This window comes from Pyrus communis, chromosome 8 (assembly GCF_963583255.1).
Source record: "Pyrus communis chromosome 8, drPyrComm1.1, whole genome shotgun sequence".
Taxonomy (NCBI): Eukaryota; Viridiplantae; Streptophyta; class Magnoliopsida; order Rosales; family Rosaceae; genus Pyrus; species Pyrus communis.
The window spans coordinates 27,159,836-27,181,231 of NC_084810.1; the positions used below are offsets into that span (position 1 = coordinate 27,159,836).

General features: G+C 36.7%; 4 protein-coding genes and 1 non-coding gene across 11 annotated transcripts; 1 reads left to right on the forward strand and 4 right to left on the reverse strand.

The window, feature by feature from the left end:
- Positions 1–628: 628 nt before the first annotated feature.
- On the reverse strand, positions 629–3,531 carry LOC137741732 (uncharacterized). Of its 5 annotated transcripts, none has more exons than XR_011069333.1 (9): positions 3,244–3,531; positions 2,578–2,707; positions 2,366–2,500; positions 1,960–2,163; positions 1,650–1,690; positions 1,423–1,509; positions 1,180–1,252; positions 867–1,095; positions 629–661 (listed from the first exon to the last, which is right to left on the reverse strand). XR_011069333.1 is itself a non-coding variant. In XM_068481446.1 (9 exons), the coding sequence occupies exons 4-9, from the start codon at positions 2,081–2,083 to the stop codon at positions 757–759; spliced, it is 576 nt and encodes a 191-aa protein (XP_068337547.1). In that variant the 5' UTR covers positions 2,084–2,163; positions 2,371–2,500; positions 2,578–2,707; positions 3,244–3,531; the 3' UTR covers positions 674–756. The 5 variants fall into 5 exon arrangements, 3 of the variants coding, with proteins under 3 accessions (XP_068337547.1, XP_068337548.1, XP_068337546.1); XR_011069332.1 differs by having other exon boundaries at positions 867–1,107; XM_068481446.1 differs by lacking the exon at positions 629–661 and having other exon boundaries at positions 674–904; positions 1,005–1,107; positions 2,371–2,500.
- A 3,261-nt stretch (positions 3,532–6,792) lies between these two features.
- Positions 6,793–6,864, reverse strand: TRNAM-CAU (transfer RNA methionine (anticodon CAU)). Its single transcript has one exon. It is a non-coding gene; the product is annotated as a tRNA-Met (tRNA).
- Positions 6,865–7,168: 304 nt separating this feature from the next.
- On the reverse strand, positions 7,169–11,431 carry LOC137742266 (glucan endo-1,3-beta-glucosidase 4-like). 2 transcript variants are annotated; one of them, XM_068482088.1, is made up of 5 exons: positions 11,322–11,431; positions 10,176–10,304; positions 8,337–9,581; positions 7,739–7,766; positions 7,169–7,639 (listed from the first exon to the last, which is right to left on the reverse strand). In XM_068482088.1, exons 2-5 carry the CDS (start codon positions 10,240–10,242, stop codon positions 7,498–7,500), a joined length of 1,482 nt encoding a protein of 493 aa, XP_068338189.1. In that variant the 5' UTR covers positions 10,243–10,304; positions 11,322–11,431; the 3' UTR covers positions 7,169–7,497. The 2 variants fall into 2 exon arrangements, with proteins under 2 accessions (XP_068338189.1, XP_068338188.1); XM_068482087.1 differs by lacking the exon at positions 11,322–11,431 and adding an exon at positions 10,951–11,108.
- A 1,319-nt stretch (positions 11,432–12,750) lies between these two features.
- LOC137742334 (serine/arginine-rich SC35-like splicing factor SCL30A) lies at positions 12,751–16,354 on the reverse strand. Of its 2 annotated transcripts, none has more exons than XM_068482175.1 (6): positions 16,199–16,354; positions 15,615–15,805; positions 15,363–15,440; positions 14,347–14,511; positions 13,657–13,794; positions 12,751–13,221 (listed from the first exon to the last, which is right to left on the reverse strand). In XM_068482175.1, the coding sequence occupies exons 2-6, from the start codon at positions 15,782–15,784 to the stop codon at positions 12,999–13,001; spliced, it is 774 nt and encodes a 257-aa protein (XP_068338276.1). In that variant the 5' UTR covers positions 15,785–15,805; positions 16,199–16,354; the 3' UTR covers positions 12,751–12,998. The 2 variants fall into 2 exon arrangements, with proteins under 2 accessions (XP_068338276.1, XP_068338277.1); XM_068482176.1 differs by having other exon boundaries at positions 15,615–15,802; positions 16,199–16,339.
- An 867-nt stretch (positions 16,355–17,221) lies between these two features.
- Positions 17,222–20,035, forward strand: LOC137743337 (transcription initiation factor TFIID subunit 7-like). Its single transcript, XM_068483214.1, has 6 exons — positions 17,222–17,372; positions 17,498–17,611; positions 18,698–18,831; positions 18,920–19,039; positions 19,147–19,216; positions 19,641–20,035. Exons 2-6 carry the CDS (start codon positions 17,500–17,502, stop codon positions 19,802–19,804), a joined length of 600 nt encoding a protein of 199 aa, XP_068339315.1. The 5' UTR covers positions 17,222–17,372; positions 17,498–17,499; the 3' UTR covers positions 19,805–20,035.
- Positions 20,036–21,396: the final 1,361 nt, after the last annotated feature.

A 21,396-nucleotide genomic window follows, 5' to 3' on the forward strand; every position in this document is an offset into this window, starting at 1 on the left:
CTTCTGTTACAGCCATGTATTCTGCCTCAGTAGTTGACAAAGCAATTGTAGATTGCAGAGTCGACCTCCAACTTACTGGACCTCCAGCAATAGTGAATACAAAACCTATAGTGGATCTACGCTTGTCCAAATCACCTGCGTAATCAGAATCCACATATCCAACAACACATTGACCAGTAATTTTATCCTGCAAGAACAATAAACCAACATCCACAGTACCCAGAATATACCGTAGAATCCATTTCACAGCTTCCCAATGCCCTTTTCCTGGATTATGCATATATCTACTAACAATACTAACAGCTTGTGAAATATCAGGCCTAGTACACACCATAGCATACATCAAACTACCAACAACATTTGCATAAGGAATTTGAGCCATGTACTAACTCTCTTCAACAGTTTTAGGAGACATAGAAGCACTAAGTTTGAAATGAGGGGCAAGAGGTGTACTAACCGGTTTTGAAATTTCATTGATTATAGTGGAATACTCCGTCGTCTCCAAACTGGATGTAGGCATTGCCGAACCAGTATAAATCTTGGTGTTCTTGTTGGTATTGTTCCATTTATCTTTTGTCAGTTATTGTGGTTTATTTTCACTCACACTTGGTTGACGCTTCCGCACAACAGGAACTGTTCCCAATATAGTGACCCCTGAATCCTGAAAAGATACAACAGTTAAAGGTAAGGAGGCATTTCGAAAGCATGCTACTTGTAGGTAGTTATAATACATGAATTTCTGGCACTCTTCGTCTGTCATACACAAAGTTCATGTATTACATCTTTTAAATGAATGAAGCAAAGCTCGGACACGAAAACAAATACTTTCAGAAAATGAACTTTGAGAAAAAGTATATAGGTTTCACCAGAACAAATTTTCCCGAAGCCATGACCGAGAGGAGATCTGTGATACAGAGCAAGAGTTGCACCGGTTAGAAAGCCTGAGTAAAGATTAGACCCATAACCCATCTCAAATTTGTTGGCCTGCAGTAGGCATCCCTAACTTGAGTATCAATGTGAGCCCATGTATCAGCAGCACATCTAATTGGTGAAAGTTGTGTCCATGGAATAGCCTTCGGATCTCCTGGTAAACACCTAAATATGAACCTAAGATTAAAGTATGAAAATGGTTACAAATTAGAGCTAACAATAAAAGTTTTTTTTAAAGCAACTTCTTACCTGTGGTTCCAGATGAAAAGAGAATATTAGTCACGGAATCGATTGTCTGTAGACTGGAGAGCAGTAATTCTTTCTGCAAAGAAGAGAATAACGTTACACGGATACAGATATTGGTTTGAAACTACATCGATTGAGAAACAAGGCAACTCTTCCATTGCAGAACAAACTCTTAAGAGGCCCAATCAATATCGTTGGTATACTCATTACCTTGGAAGGTCATCGACACGAGAAAGAAAATCATACCAGGATAGATCCTGTTCTCTTAACTGAATCCCTACATTGCTTCCGATTGCTGAAGTAGCTAAATGTGTAGCGGCCTCTGCAACTCGACTGCAACATGAACAAGCAACATTCACAAACGTAACAATTAAACTAGCATTTATATGTATAATTAACACTTTGATATTTCAATCTCTGAAAAAGCAGAGAGATGTTAGCATCTGTCATGGTGATAAGGAAGTAGTATCTACCTGTAGAGAGGAAACCTTTGACCTCCTCTTAGTATGAAATCCTGAATACATAGTGAAAGTAGAAGTCATTTCCTAGAAAAGTAGCTATAAAAACACACTACAAAATATGAAAACCGGCAAGAAATATATTTAAAGCTTAAAGTTGCGAAAAACATATCATGAATTTTCAGCGCTTTTGAGGCTACTGACATTTCATCAGTATGCCTTAGCAAATAAAAAATTCCCAGCAGATACTAATCAGTGCGATCCAATTTACTTCCTTTGCTAGCCTTTACTTTAAACTCAAGGTTTAACCTGTCACAGAACTCACCTATAAAGACGCCCTTTGCTTTACGCATGCAGACAGAGTTGCACTTTTGTTCACAGCAAAACTGTCCGCTAATGGGACAACAGCAAATCCTGCTAGTACGATTGCTATTGACTGTCATTGACATGTCAATAGCAATTGCATCACCCGTTGAGAAGGTTGTATCCAGCGCATTAGCCACCAACCTGTCAATTATGTCGTAGACAACTGCAGCAAACGGATAAAAGCTCAAGGATATTATGCATACAAGAAAAAAAAAAAGAGCACTCTACCAAGATTGACTAAACAAGTGGAATGAAGATAAGTTTTAGAAAAATTTTAGCTGAAAAACAATTGTTGGACGTGATGTATTTTCTCTAATGTAACAAACCACAAAAACAATCAGAAGAGAAATCAAATAAGAGCATACATTACTTGTTCCCGAAGTTCCTTTAATGTCATATGATTAACAAAAGAATCATCATCGCAGCCTTCATGCCTCAATACAGTTTGGTGCTTCTCGAAATGAAACTGAGAGCTCTTTTAGAACAACTGACCAGTAGGACTAGAATAATAACACAGTTCATTCAATTAAAATCATATGCAGTAAGGCAAAGCTCATGGATATGAATGACCACTTACCTCGGGATTATGAACAGAAAATTACTGGGAGAAGCTATAACTTGTTATGGGATCCTTACATGATGTTCCTAAAAGCTCTGAACCATACTGTTCCATCAATCGCCCCAAGTTTGTATGTCTCGACTGGTATCTTACAATAGAGAAGAACAGGTTCAGTTAGGATTCAGAATAAAACTAAAGAGTAGAAGCAAGAAGACATTCCATATCTGTAGAATTATTTCTCTAAGATCAACACATTTATGCCAAAATGTGTCAAGTTTGGTCATTCCATGTGCTAACAGTCATATTTCATTCGATAAAATATATATACAAAGAAGCATCAAATATTTGAATTAATTAGAATTGATCTCTCATATGCTTGATATTATAATACATGAATTAATCCATTGACCGGTTTTATTCATATTACCTCTTGTACTCAACTTACAGATTTCAGATCCGTTCCTCACATGCCAAGTTAAAAGGAACAAAATCTATACAACAATATAAAAAACAAAGCAAGAATATCTGTAACACTGGAGGAGTTATGGGATTAACATCAAATTTTTCCATAAAGGATAGGGAGTAAGCAAGCCAAGTATTTTCCATTAAACAATGAAAGAAATCAAATACAGCAGAGAAAGAAATGGCAAAAGAAAAATGGGAAAGTGGAGAAAATTGAATTACAGAGAAGGGAACCAGTAGAGAGGAGGGCCTTTGGTGAAGGCATCTCAATTGGCATAGACTGAGTAGTAGATCAACTGGTGCATCTAATGAGTGTGTGATGCTTTCAGCAATCTCTCAGCCACTATATGCCGCCATATCTCGTTCGGGTCCATTGCTTTCGTGCGGGAGATTGTATATTTTTTAGGACTGTTTCGAAATCCTTGGCGTCTTCAACGGTTAGCTAGCCCTGCCAGAACAAAGTCCTCCACTCACAGTTCACTTATTTTCTTCACCATCTCTCTCTCTCTCTCTCTCTCTCTGTGTGTATGGTTTTGCAGGCTTTTGCATGTGTTTAAGTAATTGTGTTTAAACTTTGAACATTCTGTGTTGTCTGCCTAATTAAAGGAGTAGGTGATTGAACATTCTGTGTTGTCTGCCTAATTGAAGGAGTAGGTGAGGGATGTGAACGACAGTTAACCCACGTGATGATCATCCAGTCGTGGCTAGCTTCCGACTATGGTAACAACTAAAAACTAGTAAATTGGTGGTTAATGACTTCTTGAATTTGGTACCGAGTTTTCTTTATGGCTCTTTTTTGTCAAAATAGTCTCTGAAATTGGCATAATTTTTCACTTTGATCCCTTGTAATGAAAGTCGATAGAAGTGATCTTTGAGTTTGTCTAGCATAAATCATGTGGGTCTTTCAGTGAAAAATTTGTCAATATCCTCGTTAAATTATCACGTGAACGACCAAGTTACCACCTTTTAAAGGGTATTTTTGTCAGACAACCCCTCCACTTAGTGAGGATATTGACAATTTTTTCACAAACGTACCAAAATGATTACGGTGTACAAACTCAGGGACTACTTCTATCGACTTTCATTGTTACGGACCAGAGTGAGTTGTTATGTCAATCTTAAAGACTATTTTAGCTAAAAAGCATTTCTTTATTAATTTGATTATATTAATGATTGTCCATATGTGGTTTATCAAATATTTTTCTTTAGACAAATGATACATACGTGAAGTGCAAGTAGTGAATTATCATAATAGTTTAAGGCTTTCTTCTTCAATCCAATACGTCTTAGGTTTAAAATTTGAACCCTTCCTCCTTGATCCCTTTAATGTAATAATTAGTGTAGAATATCATTTGCATTAAACAATAAAATAAACATAATACTGGAAGTGGAAGTTGAACACAGCATCTCGGACTCCTTGAAACTTTGCTAACTTATTTCTATACGATTAATTTTGTGTTTATAAAATCAAATGAAAATTATTGCATACACTTTTTCTTACAAAAATATGTAATGCTATTTAAACATATGAAATTAATATTATTGCTGGCACTTTAAACATGTAGTGATTGCATGATATTGCAAAATAAAGTAAAAAGTTAAGATGAATGCAAAAAGTAAATAATCGGAAATCGTTTTACCGTTCTATAGACGTTGTCATGATTTCATTAGTTAATTGAAAAACATAGTTCATCCATTATTAGATAATCCTTAAATAACTAAATAGATTTGGATTTAGCTAATTTTTTGTAGATATGGTTTTTAAATGTTAGAAAATAAATGGATTGGATCATCAAGTAATAATGTAGAATCTTAAAAATAAAAAAAGGAAATAGAAAAGAAGGTACAGAGGAGAATGTAGCTAGAATTCTTCAAAAGTTAAAACAAAAGAGTTTAGAAGTGAGGTTTATATTAGTCTTTACTTGGGGTGGAGCTGGCTAAAAGAATTTGAGAGAGCCAATACCACATTCATTAACCATGTTCTAATATAATTAAACAGAAGTTCATAATTTTGTCATCCAATTACATGGAGCCACATGGAAACTAAGAGGCTATGACAACCTCCAGTTTACATTTAGCTTCACCCCTGACGGCGAGAAATTTTTAGTTGTGACGGCAACTATGATGACAAAAAAAATTCTAAAATGAAGCAGCCTATAATATGGCCTGTCATCTTTGGGTAGGTGCATATACAAACACAATGGTTGAAGAGAGCATGGCTTATTGGCACCGGTTGCTGGAATTCCAGTGTTACTCGACTTGGTGGCTGCCGGCTGGCAACCACCCTCAATCACAAGTCGTCGAGTTTTTCTCTGGTGATCTGGGGCGAATAAGATTCCTGCATGGTTTAAGCAGTTAGGTTCTGTTGGAGTTATAAAAATCAGTTTGCCTGTTTTCAGAGATTCTCACTCTATAAAATTAATATTCTTCATCTTTAAATTAGGAGTACAATTCTGAGGTGAGGTTTGAAAAAGATATTCGATTGAGTTGACACCGACAAAGTCAGTAACGATGATAAAAAATAGCCTTTTATAACTCCAATTTGATTTTGAACAGGTGAAGGTACAACTCTTCTATATTATTTTGGTTCAACTCTTGTGTGTGTTTGTGTGTATGTATCAATGTTTTAAAAGGCAAAGGCGTAGGCGAGGTGTGTCATGGATAGCTCCGTCTAGACGAAAGCCTTAAGGTGTGAGGCGAAGCCGCACGAAACTTAAATTTTTTTAATATATATACACATACATACATATACATAATATTTTGATGAGATATGTGGATGTGGAGTCCTAAAAAGAAAAATAAATCGAAGAGCCGGTCAAAATCATATCAATGGATAGTCTATTCAACTCCATTCAAAACATAAACCATATCCGTAATGTAACACTACCCAAAACCAGACAAGAGCATAAAACAGCATTGTCCAAATACACGAAAAACGAAGAACTGATGGGTTTCCAATCTGTTGGCCATCCCTCATCGGTGGGGGAAAAGAAAAGTAATGGGTTTAAATAAGATTACCCCACTCTAACTAATATCAAAAATTTTCTTTTTCATAAAACCCTTGACGGATTGCGCCATAGTAATTACCAAATTGAAAACAGTATCTAACTCATTAGAGTAAGGCCCCCCAGCCTGTCGATCTAAAAATTCCAACATGCTGCATCGGAGCCAACCTCTGAGTTTCAAACTCAACCTACTGTCTGCAAATTTGAGTTTTTTATTTTTTATTTTTTTAATAAAAAAAAAAAACCCGATATCCATGCTAAAAGACATCCAAAAATAAACCTCAGTAATCGAGCAACAAAATCACAAAGCAAGGGATGCAGCTATTAGGATGTGCTCAGTTATCTTTGAGGAAAAAGACTACATAACCTACCACCCACAAGCCTACAATGATATATCACTCACAGTTACAGATAAAAATCAGAATAAACACCATAATCCAAAAGACATGATTTTATCACGCTAAACATGCCTATGAAAACCCCTTTTCAGCAGTCGAAATAAAACTCAATCAATTACAAATCCATGATAAGTATAATGGGTTGAAAAACGAATAAGAATGGTTGATGCGCACACCAGAAACCTAATACTGATAAAAAGACCTTGGCAGAAGTCTGAAACAAATTGCAGCCACACATGATTAAGCTTGCTTGATGCGCACACCAGAAACCTAATACTGATAAAAAGACCTTGGCAGAAGGCTGAAACAAATTGTGAGTTAAGGAGTTGAAAGATGAGGAAACAGAAAAATAAAAAAGAAAAAAAAATTATCAGAGCCAGGTTTCGATCCTGGGACCTGTGGGTTATGGGCCCACCACGCTTCCGCTGCGCCACTCTGATTTGCTGATTGTAGAGGCGGAAATATGTTACATAATGAAAACATTTTGGATATATTGCGCACTCTTAGAGTGGTAGAGATGAACTCAAGCTCATCAACAACATAAAACTACCAACTTGGGGAACAATTTTAGATACAACGCGTTAAAAGAATGTTTTCCTTTTATTATTCGACCAATAAATACAAATTTAATAATCTAAACTACTAGTAGGAAGTCATTTATAAATGAAAACTCTTAAATTCAAATATCAGAAATTGTGAGTTCGTAACCAATTTCATGCACATATAATTCGACACGATGAAAAGTACATTGGAAGATCGAAGTACTTTTTGGTTGATAAGGTACAAATCAAGTTCTAGTTAAGTTGGTCCAATAAAGTCAAGGTCTAGCCACTACTTCATCAGAAATGCCTGCAAAACGAACTACACAAAACTCCCCATAATTTGCAGAGGTGAAGGAGACAACCTCAGAAGTTGGAAACATTGGCAAAATTGATGAAACAATGCACGGACGTTTCCAATTGTGTCACCAAGCTTGTGCTGCCATACAGCTCCTGGGTCTTCTTCAATCCGTTTGATATGTCGAATGTGGTGAACTACGCTACACGGTAAAGAAATCTCGATGGAACCTCAAGTCAAAGCAATAGCAATGTAAGAAATGCTGCCGGCATGAGATATTGAAGATTGGAAACTTGTAGATTCGAACTCCAGCCTCCAACAGCAGTTGAAGGTGCAACTGATGCTGGTGTAAGTCCCGCAAATTTGCTTGAATTAGAACTGTATCATAATAGGGCAAGTTTAGAGCCAAACTCATAATTTATTGTACAGGTTCTAAAGTTATAATTACGAATATCTGGAAGAGGGTGAGATACTCACCTTCCGGAAAATTTACACGCGCCATAGCCTGTGAACGAATGCCCAACAAAACGAATATTAGGAGGATAAAGAGAAAATCAATGGAAGGAATATGCTTAACTGTAGAGGTAGTAGAAATGTACAAAGTAACCATGAAAAGAAACAAAAAAATGAACTTCAAGGGTTGACAAGCAGACCTCAATAATCAATATTACAATCAGAAACATGAAACCATTTTTCATGTTCAGATGCAAGAGTAGCACTAATTTAAAAACCACACCGTAGAAACTAGTTAAAGCTGCATTTGCTACAAGCTTACTTTTCTCGGAAAGGTTCTGTGAGCCACTAAACTATTGTTTTGTTCAACCAGAAAACCAATATAAGAAGCATGAGGTTCATTGCAACAATAAGAGAAACAAAAATTAATGATTGTCGACATTGCAGTTAGGCCTGTTTCCAACTGATAAAACAGCGTAGCTTAATGAAAGGCAATTCAAACTACATTTCTTTTTCTTCAGAAAACTTGTCTTTAAGACTATCACAAAAATAGTGCTTACTGCATCCAGATTTCAAACATACTCAATAGTCGAGGGATAACAAGATGTTGACAGAAACTTACTTGGATCAACAGAAGATATTATGGCAGTGTCATCAAAGTCACATGTTCCGCCAGCACTTTTCATCTTTTGATAATAGTCATTATAAGCATATGAAGCATGATTTACAATAGTATCGGGGAGATAACACCGCTGCCCTCGTTGAATGGGAGTGCAGTTAGCCCCACCTTGCCCACAAGCCCAGTTTATGCCATCCTGCAACTTATCTGGATCTGCATTAGCTTTCGCCATGCAGAAAACCCCTGAAGAATTCCCAGTAATTTGACTGGAACTCAAACTTAAGGGATACACAGCAGACCCATTCGTATATAGCACACCCCAGTTTTTCTCTGACACTGGCCCAGGCCTCTTGTCCTCGTTGAACAACTCGTAAATGTACGTGTTGATGGGCAACTTTGGCTGGCTGGGTGGACCTGAATCATTTAAAACTCGTCGAATCAAATTATTGGTGTAGGTCTGAGCATTTCCTGTGTTGGCATCGGACTCTTTGGATCCACCAAACCATGGCCAACCAGTCTCGGTGACAACAACAGAGATCCCAGAGAAATTGAAATCCTCTATAGAATAATAGGTGGCATCCACCATAGCATCAAACATGCTGTTATAGTGGAAAAGAGTGTTCGGGTCAACAATCTGCTTGACAGAGGGAAGTGGTCGGAAAAGAGCATAATCAAGCGGGAAAATTCCATCCCCATTGGTGTAACCATAATAAGGATACGCATTTAGCATGTAATAGGAATTTGTGTTTTTAATAAACTGAAGGATTTGGTAAATGGTGTGTCCCCATGAGTAATTAAAGGTGGCAGTGGACGGGGGAAAAGGCTTTGGGATTATATCCATGGATTGTGGAGTTGAAATTTTGACCTGAAAATTTAGGTTTGAAGCAACTAAGGCTTTATGAAGGTAGTTCATAGCATCGACCAAAACTGGCGCAGCATGAGGAATTGAGGTAATGACCTCACTGCCAACAGCAATGGCGGTAATATTGGTTGAGGGCAAATAAGCAGCAACATTTTTGTTAATCCAGGCAGCTGCTGCTGATGAAGACTCTCCAACACTTAGGACTTCCTCATTTGTGACACCTACCATTACTTCAATTCCGCTGTTTGAAAGGGCTTTCAGCATGTGAGCATCAGCATTGTAGAGGCGCACATGTGTAATTTGATGGGCTTTAAGGAGTGCTACTGTATCTGTCTCAGATGGAAGGTCCGAAACATCGGTCCCAATGTTTATCCCTATGAATGCACCTATAAATTTGAAATTGTGGGTTCAGTAACTTGCTAGAGTGATAACACTACAACAAGTAACATAGGCATGTCTAAATTCCAAACGGTGTGCTTCCGTTAAAGGCATTAATATATTAAAAATCCTGAAAACATATAATCTAGATATCATGTGGACATACTCGAAAATTTCCTAAGACCGCATAAACCTACAAAGGAAAAGCCTCCAGAACAAGGCAGGCATGGAAAATAACATTTTACAAGCAGAAAGACATATTACCAAATCAGAGAAGGTAAAGTGAAAACGGCATTCTTTGCAAGTATAAGTGAAACACTATGTAGATGTATGCTTTCCAATTATAACAAGGGCAATAAATTTGTTTCTTATCATACTCACTTATCACAAGCCGAGATAAGGATGTACTTTGGAATGCAAATCAACACTCTAAATGATACAACGCTTAAGTAACATAAACATGATGTAGGGAATGAAATATTGAAGAAGTCGATAAGAGACCAAAACCTCACGACGAGGAATTCCAGGCAGATTGGAGCTCGAATTTATACTATAAAAAATATATATAATCAACAGAAAACAGAACAAGGTTATAATGTTACCTAGTACATTGGTAAACATGCCAACTAGAAGGAGAAGCACGCCTCCAATCCATTTTTCACGCATCATTCGTGCTAATAAAACTTCAAATTACACCTCCAGTGTCTTGCGGTTAGCCTGTAAGTACTAAGCTGCAAAAAAAGAACCATATACAAAACGCGATGAGATCCTGATCATGATGAACAAAGCCAATTTCAGCAAAAGCTTTGGGTATCAGAGGCCTTTGTAGTCTATAGTGTGCATTGCCAAGTGATGTACAACATGAAAAGCGGATCAAAAGTGAATAACAAAAAGAGTAGAACAGGTTGATTTCGTAAGCACAATTCAACAACATTGGCTCATCAGCAGCGAATTCAATTTCCAAGACAAAATGGTAGACGCTAAATCGCACCACTAAAACCAGAAAATCAAAACCAAAATTCCAATTTAAACACGATATACTTTTAGTCTCAACAGCTGACAGACAATAGGGAAGTACATAAGCAACATTTCATTGATTCCTCGAACTTCTCTCAGTTCCCTCTTTAGCATTTTTGAAACGAAATCCGAACCAAAACTTGTAATCTCAAGCTATCAGCTTGAGCAAACTAAATTCCACATAAAACTGAACAAGCTTCGATTTTTCGCACAAACACAGCACGAGAAATGACTAGCCAGAGAACCCAGATGCAGAAAACCATGAAAAAAACCATTGCAGAAGCAACTCGACCACAAACAACACAAACAAAAAGAACCCAGAAACTGAAATTCAAAGAAAAATGACCGGAAAAGCAGTACCCGATTCAACTTCCCCAGCTGCAAAACAACCACAAAGTTTACTTCCAACGATTCAAACCAGCTAAGAAAAACAGTAAAGCACATAAGAAACTGAAGCGCCTAGAACCAAGGATCTAAGAAAGATTGTTCATTTGGTTAAAGTAAAAAAAGTAACTCCCTCAAATGTGGAAGCCAGAAGAGCACTAAACACACATTTCTAGCATCCAGACCCTACACAAATTACATCCCAGGAAAAAAAACAAGCACGATAATTTCTGACAAAATTTGCCCCCACCTGTCCAATCATATTAGCATTATTCATTTGCAAATAAAAAACAACTATAATAATATAAAAAAAAATAATAGGAAGAGGAAGGTTGTAGAGAGAGGACCTGCAAACGGAAGCTTGAGTAGCAAATGAGCAGCCACTGGAGAGAGTGAGAAGTGAGAACTCAACCGAAGCCAAGTCTTTGAAGCTCTGGTTGCTTTGTTTGTTCATTGGTTTGTCTTTTTCTGCATTTTTTTTTTTCTTTTTCTATTTTTATTTTGATTTACTTTTTCACATAGAAGAGGTATATTCTCTTGTTCAGAGAGTCACAGGGATCGGTGCAATCTTCTTCTAATTAATTATTTAAATAAGTGTTGTTGTCATTTTAAAAATCTCATTTTATACTTCTTGCAAGTATATTTTTTTTTCTTAATATAAAAAATTTTAAATATAAAATAAAAAATAAAAAATTTAAAATGTTAATAATATTCTCATTATTTAATATGTCGGTGATTTTATTCGGTTTTCCCTCCAAAAGCCATTTTTCTCAGGTTGAAAGAATGAAAAAGGTGATGAAAAGTCATCAGATTAGCCGCGTGAAAATGAATGGTGGTTTTTTTTTTGTCAAAAGGCAAATGTACGCGGCAGTGGCCCAAAGTACAAGATAGACACAAAGGAGATGAACAGTTTTGAACTAAAAATTCAATGCCCTTTAACCGGACTTATAATGTCATTAGCACTACAATTATGGCTGAGAGGTGTCAATTCGACTCTTGGGTTTGATAACTAATTATGATTAATCTGTTGTGTCATTTAATTTGAATTCATATCCGTAAAAAATTCAAAAAATAACTGATGATGCTAGAACAATTATCTATTTGAATAATATTTGCAAATTATAATTAGACTCTTATATTAAATTATTAAAGAAAGAATCACCAACAGCAGCCACTTCTTATGATCTACAAACTATTACCTTAAAACATGACCTCCCAAGCAATTTTTCAAAACGAAAAGCAGACGATTGTAAAAATAAAGTTGAAAATACTGTCACGTCGCATAAGGTCGACTTCAAAATTAGACATACATGATACGCGACGATGGATTGAGATCGCAATCGTCAAAAAGTTGTCTGCTTTCTTTTCAACAGTTTCTGTGCTCACTGGCAAGACATATTACGCCGGATTTGGATCTCATCCGGATTCAAATTGTAAGGATCTAAGTTCCTTGCACCATTTATCGTGCATCTTGCAATCATAAATCATTTGATTTTTTTTATTTAAAATTAAACATATTTAAAATTAAACACAAATAGTACCTGATAAAAACTAACCGCATGATAAACAACTAAGATATGAAGATTCCTAAGATCCTCTTCCTATTACACCAAAGCCTTAATGGGAAATGCAAGACGCGGAGATTCACAGCTATTCCTAGTTGCACCTCTCTCTCTCACGAAAAGAGAGATGCCACGGGAGAAAGGCTCTCTCAATAGAGACTTAGCAAAGACCAGAAGAATTTAATGGAGCAAAATCGCAAGCATGACGATAAGATAACCAGAAACTTAAGGCAAACAAAAAGAAGCCGAGACAGATAAGATTTGAGTTCAAAATTCTGTCATACATGTCATTCAAATAAAAGCATAAACCTACATATCTTAATCCGAAAGACTACCATAGTCACCCCATCAAACAGTAGCGTCAACATCGTACTGACCAGAATACTATACGAACTCCAACAACAGATGGCATAACAAGTCACTTTCCGCTTACTTAAAGAGAGCAATTTATCTTTTTACTTTTCATGGACTAGGAGATCTGTCTCCATTTGGTGCCCTCGGGTGACCTTCATTGATAGGGCTTCGGCTTCTTCTTATGTTCCGCCTTGGACTATGGCTTCTGCTTCCGCTCCAGCTTGGACCCCTAACTGGGCTCTGACTACGGCTCCTTGACCCCTCATATGGTGGAGGAGATCGAGAAAACGACTTCTCTCTGCTGTACCTTCTCTCTTGGGGTGAGACAGATCTAAAAAAATACAGAAGCAGCAGGACGCGCAAGGAACCACACATCAGAATAAATAGAAGGAATCACTAGACAGAACCATCTAAGTAAATACACATACAATATGAAAGGGATTCAGATACAAGAGGTCTACCATATAAAAATGTTAAAGCAGCATTTTTTATCAAACGTCCGGAGGAAATACAACAAGCAATCAATATCGGTATGAATGATTCCACCGGAACCCTTTATTTTTAAAAAACACCAACGGACAGTAGAATACTAGCCATAACCCTAAAACCGAAAAATATATATCTATCTCAAAAGTCTAATGCATCTTATTTGGACTCTAGGAATAATAAACAGCAGGTTGCATAACATGAGTAAGTAGTTTCAAAAACCAAAAAGAAATGGCTTTACCGGAAAGAAGACACAGCTAAGAAGAAACAGAACTATTACCTGGAATAATCCCTTCGTTTTGGAGGAGAATAATAACCACGGCTGTGAGATCGAGATCTTGCATGCCGTGGAGGTGGAGAACGTGAATAGCGAGGAGGAGACCGTCTTCGATCACGATATCGACTAGTAGTCCTGGAGCTAAGAGAGAAAAGATTTGAAAAGTTAGATGACGATGCAACTCAGAAGCAGAAAAAGTATCGTATCAGTTTCTCAATTATACATTATCAAATACTATCTCAATTCACATTGCACAATGTGTGCTGAATCAAACTAGATAGCAGAACCGTTGCAAGCAAAATTACTAGAATAACTAATTCCAATATTTACATATGATTATCAATATACTATGTATATTCTAATGCATGAGCTCTATCATTTCCATTATTGAGAATGAATATGGGCATTTTTTACACTTCCTAAATTGATATACACAGATTGGCAATCCCCTGGGTTTTTTTTTTTTTTTTTTTTTTTTTTTTGTTGAAAGACTTTGGTATATGTTAATATACATTGACAAGGAATGTACCAGTGACTTCTATGTTCTTTTAACAAGTTCACAACCACATAAGATTGATTACACAAAATTTTGAAGGAAAAGAACATGCAGATAGACATCCAGAAGATATATTAATTGGATTAAACAGCAACTTCCCAAACAATATAAAAAAAAAGCAATAGGCAGGTTTTTACCTTGCACGCTCCCTATGCCTCATATCAGATGGCTTCTTCCTGTTCTCCTCTGCAAATACAACAGTTACCTCCCGACCAAGAAGAAGCTGACCATCCATTTGATATTTAGCCTCTTCAGCATCAGAAGGCTCAACAAACTGGACAAAACCAAAACCACGAGGCTCCCTGCGAAAATAGATGGAAAGAGAAGAAAAACAACAATAGTCACAAAAGGAGCTATACTGAAAAGCAAAATTATGCAAATACTTAAACAGACCCAAAACCTTTCCTCATAAATTTGTCGAAATAATCGCCAAAATATGGACGGTCACTATAAATAAGCAAGCACTTGGCTGCTGACCTTGCAAGTGTCAATTTTAAGATGAGTTGAAATCCTTCAAGACTTGAAACATCTTCACAATGTACTCAAATCCAACTTCCTTCAAATCTTCACTACCACTAACATCATCTTCAAAAGAACTCTAATTACTTGATTCTTGTCTTCAAAACTTTAATTTCACTGTTAAACCTCACAAACTTTAATTAACACACCCAACCAATGGTAGCAATTAGAAAAGATCACGTAAAAGAAGCCCCCATCTTAAGGACAGTATCTAAAAAGGAGCAGAGCAGGTCTGGTAGGTATTCCAATATTGAATTGATTCCTTTAGAAAATAATGAAAATAGCATTGAACATGTTCTCAAAAGCTATGCTTTTCTTTAAAATAAAATGTGGGCACAGAAGCATGCAAAAAGCCATCATAGCAAGTACGTGCAAGAGAAGTTCAACCCTAGTGATTACATCTACATATATCTAAACTTAAACTAAATTTGCTAAACCAGTGTCGCAAAAGCTTGTCAAATCATGCCATAGTTTCAGAAATCATGAAAAATAAGCAAGCAGAAAACTATAAAATTTCTACTCATAAGGTGAAGTATACGTACACTGGACACAAAATAAATAGTTTAACATATACAGAAAAACAAAATTATTATCTCAACAAGATATTCGACCAAAGTTACTCTGATATGCTCACCCAGTATAGTAATCCTTTGGCAGGTAGATGTCCTTAAGCACGCCAAATTGCCCAAATGGCCTGCGGAGATCTTCTGGCCTGTGATAAAACACATAAAACGACAACAGCTCATTAATTCATAAGTTCAAATAACTTGCCCCTTTCATGCTTTCCCCTTTAAAACAGCCAACACACTCCCTTACGCAAAATTTGCGATGCAATTTGACCATTCGACCAAAAAAAGAGATGACATATGGGTTAACCACAACAAACCTGCAATCATGGCGAAGGTTACGAACTAGAAGACTTGTAGGAAGATCTCTACCACTACCGCGACCACCGCTATAGCGACCCCTGGGGCTAGGACTTCGTTGTCCCCTCCTACCATATCCTCCCCTTGGGGGTGGTGGAGGTGGTGATGGACTGTAACTCCGTCCCCTCATTATATAACTGTCAGAAACCTTCTGAAATTTTTCAAAAATTCATTAGAAACACCAAAGAAAAAAGTTCTCCACTAATCTATAAGTCCTACTATCAAGAAATAAAATTTTCAGGCAAAAACATCCAAACTTTCGAGCCCGGCTATGCATTAAAAAATTACTACAAGAACAGCAATTCCAAGAAGAAAAAAACCCCAATTTTTACTTAGATCTTTTCTTCAAAAACTGAAATCGAAATTGAAATTGGCTGCATTAATCACGAATTAGAACCATATACTTGAGAGAAAAGTTACCAATTTGACAAAACTCCTTGCGATTACATAAACCCTAACAAACATAAACTCCCGAACCCTAACCCTAACCCTCACCCTAACAATGTGTAAAAGTATTGAACGAGAGAGAGAGAGAGAGAGAGACCTGAAGGCCGAGAATCAGAGAGGATGGATTGCGGATGTGGAACTCGACAGCGGTGCTCTGGTCTTGCTTCGGTTCTGAAAACGCCCAGGCACGGCGTCGATAGAGGTGATAAGAAGTTTACAGAAGATGATATCCGTAGTCGTTTATATAAAAGTGTCTAGGGTTAACCAATTAACGAAACCCAAGCCGCGCGTGCTTTGCCATGCTCCCCGTTTTCTTCTATAGCTTTTATCCCAACAATACCCCTTCATTTAAAATTCTTCGTTCACACTCCCTATCTTGTTTTCACATTCCGTTTCTAGTCAGATGACTCAAATCAACTAACAATCGACAATCGACAATCAACAGTGAATTAATAAGGGGTGTATAAGAAATAAAACGAGGTGTGTAAATATCACTCTTAAAAATAAATGATTCATGTATGCGTTGTTGTCAATGCAACAAAATCAAGTCAGTAAGAATTGAAGTCTTTATTCATTTTTCCGTTAATTTCTTTAATTATTGATCATAGAGTGGGTTTTTTTATCATTCTTTGTAAAGGGGCATTCAAGAGTTCACTAGTCACTCAAATTGTAATCCCATATGAAAATCAATGATTTTTCTATCATAAAATTTTACTTTAAAATTTCAATTTAAAAAAATTGAGTGTAATACTACTAATATAAGAATCAAACGGTGTTCAAAATGATTGCAATAAGAGAGATTTTTATTATTTTAGTTCAATATATTGATGTCGGGATTTCAATGTCTATATAACAAATGATAGAAAAAATAACTAATTATAAAATGAGAAAGAAAAAATTTAACGAGTGTTTTTTTTTAACAAACAATATTATCTACACTAAAATACTAGAATGATGAACTAAATCTCACAATAAACTAATAATAATACAATTTAAATTCGTTTTAACAAAAATACCTGGGACCTTAAATAATATCATACAAATCAAAATCACGATTCTTGTTTTTTATTTTTATACACATCAACGCACCTAAAGCCCTTAAACGGGGCCCTTGTATTTGAGTATTTTACCAGTTTTTCTTAAATATTTTTATTCCAAAAATACCCTTCCCAAATTCTCCGTTTCATAATCTCCTCCATCCTTATTGTTCGTACAGGAGCCAGGAGCAGAGCAGTCCCATTTCTTTCCTTCTGACATTGATTTTCTCTCAGGTAATCTCTCAGGCATTGAACTTAGGATTGAATTTCTGAATTCATTGTCGTTTACTTCGCATCTAGGGTTTCGTTTCTGTTTTTGTGCTCGTAATTCATGCTGATCCGGTGCCGTTTTGTCGCAGTGATGGAGGAGCAGTTCGTGCTCAGAGTCCCACCTTCTGTTGCAGAGCGACTGGACCGCCTTCTGGGCGAAAACGCTTCTACCGACGACAAGTCGTTGGATTTGTCATTCGAAGGTCAGAAAGAAACTCCCTTTTGCTGGATTGAATTGCGTTTTGGTATCAATTAGTCGTAAATTAATCTGTTGTATTGAATGCGTTTTGTTAATGGGGGCCATTTGATATGAATTAGGGCCAACTGATATGTAATTAATCAGTGTTTAAGGATTTTTTGTTTTTGTTTGTTTTTTTTTTTTTTGCAAACGATAGATTTTGTTAGATTAGCCACAGAGAGCTTCGACCGCCCGCCGTCAGTGTTAGATTAGTTGTTTAAGGATTAATCAGTGTAATTAATTAGTGTTTAAGGATTAAGATGTTTGTTATTAAGTGGCTTCCTTAGAGATTGTCTTGGGGGTTTGATTTGAGGGGTAATAAGCACTTTTGCTCACAAGCGCATTTTAGGAAGCGCTTTTATAATAAACAAGTCAAAATTGTTATTAGAATTCCAAGTTCTTGGAAAAGAACTTGCTTTCCCCAGAAGGTGATTCTACGACGCACAAACACTACTAAGTTAGGAAGCGCTTTAGCTCTTACGGGGAGCAGTCCCAATCAAGCCCTAGGTTTGTCAAAAAGAATGCTATATTGGTTTGAAGCTCTTTAGTTATCTTGTAGCTTTGATGGTGGCATTTGACAGCCATCTGGTATGCATTGTATTGTGGTATGTGATTCTTAGTTGTGATTTGCGTGATGCCTGGTTGTGTTAATCTTTTCTCTGAACTCGTGAACATTTTTAGTACAATGCAGATTCATGCCATGTATCATACACCTTTTGGGTTTAGTTTGAGCAGATATGTGAGATTTGTTCAAGGGTTTTTGAAGTTGTAGTATTTTGGCATGTGTGGAAAGAAAAATGTAAATAAATAAGTCAAATTCATTCTCCACATTCAGGAACCTGCCCTTATTCAATCTTTTGCCTTCTTATCACTGTAGCTCTTTTTTTTTAAAACAGTTTCCTGATCAACTTTCGTTTCTAGTATGTTTTATGGACATGGCACAACTAGTGATGAACAAGTAACAACGAGAATTCTAGTATATTTGTTTAATACTTGTTTTTTTCCCCTGCTTCACCGAATGTTTCACTTGTAAACTTGAAATATCTTCCAGAGGATGGTAGGACTGGCACATTTCTCATTGGCAATGACCGTTTCCCTGCATCACTGTTTGATCTTCCTTGTGTTGTGGAGTCCTTCAAAACATATGATGATAGCGTGTTAATTAAGACTGCAGACATTGGTCAGGTGTGTCTTGTTTATCACTATTTAATCAGTTAAATATATCAATGCTTGATTTCTAAAAGATTTATCCGAACATTTGCGGTTTTAACAGATGATTATGGTTAGAGATCCGAGTGATCCAGCTCCAGATACAGTGGAGTACAGGCATGGTCTCACCCCTCCAATGAGGGATGCTCGAAAGCGAAGATTTCGCAGGGAGCCTGATCTAAATGTATCATTAGCCTCTTTACATTGGAATTTTTTTCAGCTTTATCTTATTGCGATGTCCTTTCATACCTGGATGCTTTTACTGATTGCAATTTTCTTGCATTTTTCCAGCCTGAGCTTGTCCGGCGTGTTGAGGAAGATCTACTGAATATTAGTACTAGCGGACCAGCTGATAATATTGATATCCTCACTGATTATGTTTCATTGTTTTCTTGTTATCATTTTGTGCAAAAGGCAATATAGAATTCTTCTGTCAAGTGTGAAATAGGATCCCTACTGCTATTGGTTCTAGTCTTAAGCCTGATTGAATGCCATTTTCTGATGTTTGAGGCTACTTAAATTGCTGACATCCGTTTTACTGCTCTGTTATTTCCTTTTTTCAATGATACTTCTTTTAATGTTCTCATGTTGTTTAGGTTACAAATTTGAGATTTTTATGTCAAAGCATGTGACACATTTGGATTGTCAATGGAGAAATTTCTTTTCCAATCCGTGAATGAAGGATTCGACCATGTCTTGTTGCGACACACTAGATTAGTACATATGTTTCATATGTGCACTGTCTGCATGGTCTGTTTTGCTTATCCTTAATTGAGTGGGCTCACATGTTGAAGCAGCTGAGCAAGAAAAGGATGGAGACGGAAATGCTCGTAATGCAAGTAAAAAGCCTGTTGAAGAACCTGTATCACAACCTGATGTTCCAGAGGCAGCTACAAATGCTGGGGATCCCGATAGAAGTGACTCTGATGAATCCGACGATTCAATTTGATCCAACGCCTCCTGCGGATATGTTTTTCCCTTCAGTCTGCTTGATGCGGTTGCTGAAAACATACCCGAGATTACAGGGATGCTTATCATGGTGGTTTTGTCACTCGGAAAATCTGAAAAAAGAAATGCTTGTGTAATTTGTAGGGTTTGTATTTTATGCAATGGACAACTTGTCCACAACTTTGTATTTATACAACTTTGTTAATAGATTTTGTTTATCATTTGAATACAATCGATTTTCGTACTCTAAACTACAATGAGGGGTGGGGGAGGGTTCAAATTCGAGACACAATAAGTTGAAGTGGAAAACCTTAACTACTAAGGAAAAAGAGGAAACAATAACGGGAGATATTATATGTGCGCCAGTTGCATGTTGGGGCTGGACATTTGGGGTGCGTTGTGCTGTTCATGTTTGGATGACATTAAATTTAAATGGTAGGCCATATAGGGCAGGCCCTATGCAATAATTTCTCATCGATGAGAATTAAATTTAGGAAACTTTAACGAAAACTTCTCGATACTGTTCACTTTAACGAAAAACCAAATTTTTACACTAAAAAGTCAATCCTGGTACTATTTACTTTACTTTTTATTTCGTCTTTATCGTTAAAACTCAAAGTTTTCAAGCCATTTTCATTAGTTTTCCTTTATATTTATGCAATAGTAATTAGATCTGCACATTCAAAACCCTAATTCATGTTATCACGCAACAAAAGTAGAATACTTTGCTCATTATATGTATAAGAGCATTTTCATCCTCACAGTTTGACACGTGCATAAATTTTTCTTTTTGTTTCTATAAGAAGTCGATTTGGTACATCCGTACATGCGTCAATGACTCCTTACCAGCAAGGAGTAGTGTTCCTAAAAAAAAAAAAGAACAAAATTTATAAAGAACTCTTCAGTCCTAAGACCAGATCAGATGCCCATATTGACACATACAAAATCACCCATAACCCCCCACCCCCCTTATTTTGTCATATTCATCCGGCTCCATTTATGTTTCACCCCCCTCACACAACATAGAATGGCCCACCAACCAACGGTAGCCACACCCAAAATCGGAATTGGATCCTTTCCTGAGTCCAAGGTGAGGATCCTTTTGATTAAGGAATGTGGATCGTTAGATGAAAATTCAACGGCTACAAACAAAATGATCCCTTTAAAATTATAATAATTATAATGGTTTCATCCAACGACCCATACTCTTTAATCAGGATGATCCTTACCTTGAGCTTAGGAAAGGATCCAAATCCCCCAGAACCTTCTCCATGAGCAGGACTGCAGAGCCAGCTAGTATTCTGAGCAAATTGCTGGAAATCATACAGCTTGTCATGAAGACTTAAGACATAGTTATCATTATTTCCAGGTGATCCATATGCACATCACAAACCTAGTTATTAGCAACTTTAATTAATTTCTTTTGCAATGGCAGATCTGATTTTCCGTAGTACCTCATCTCGTACCGTACTTAAACACAAAACCTCGGATTCCTTTGCAGAAACAGTGCTCATTAATTCCTAACTTTCAATGTGTCATGCTCTACTTTTTTCTCGAAACCAAACAATAGAAAGAAAAAAAAAACAAGTAAGA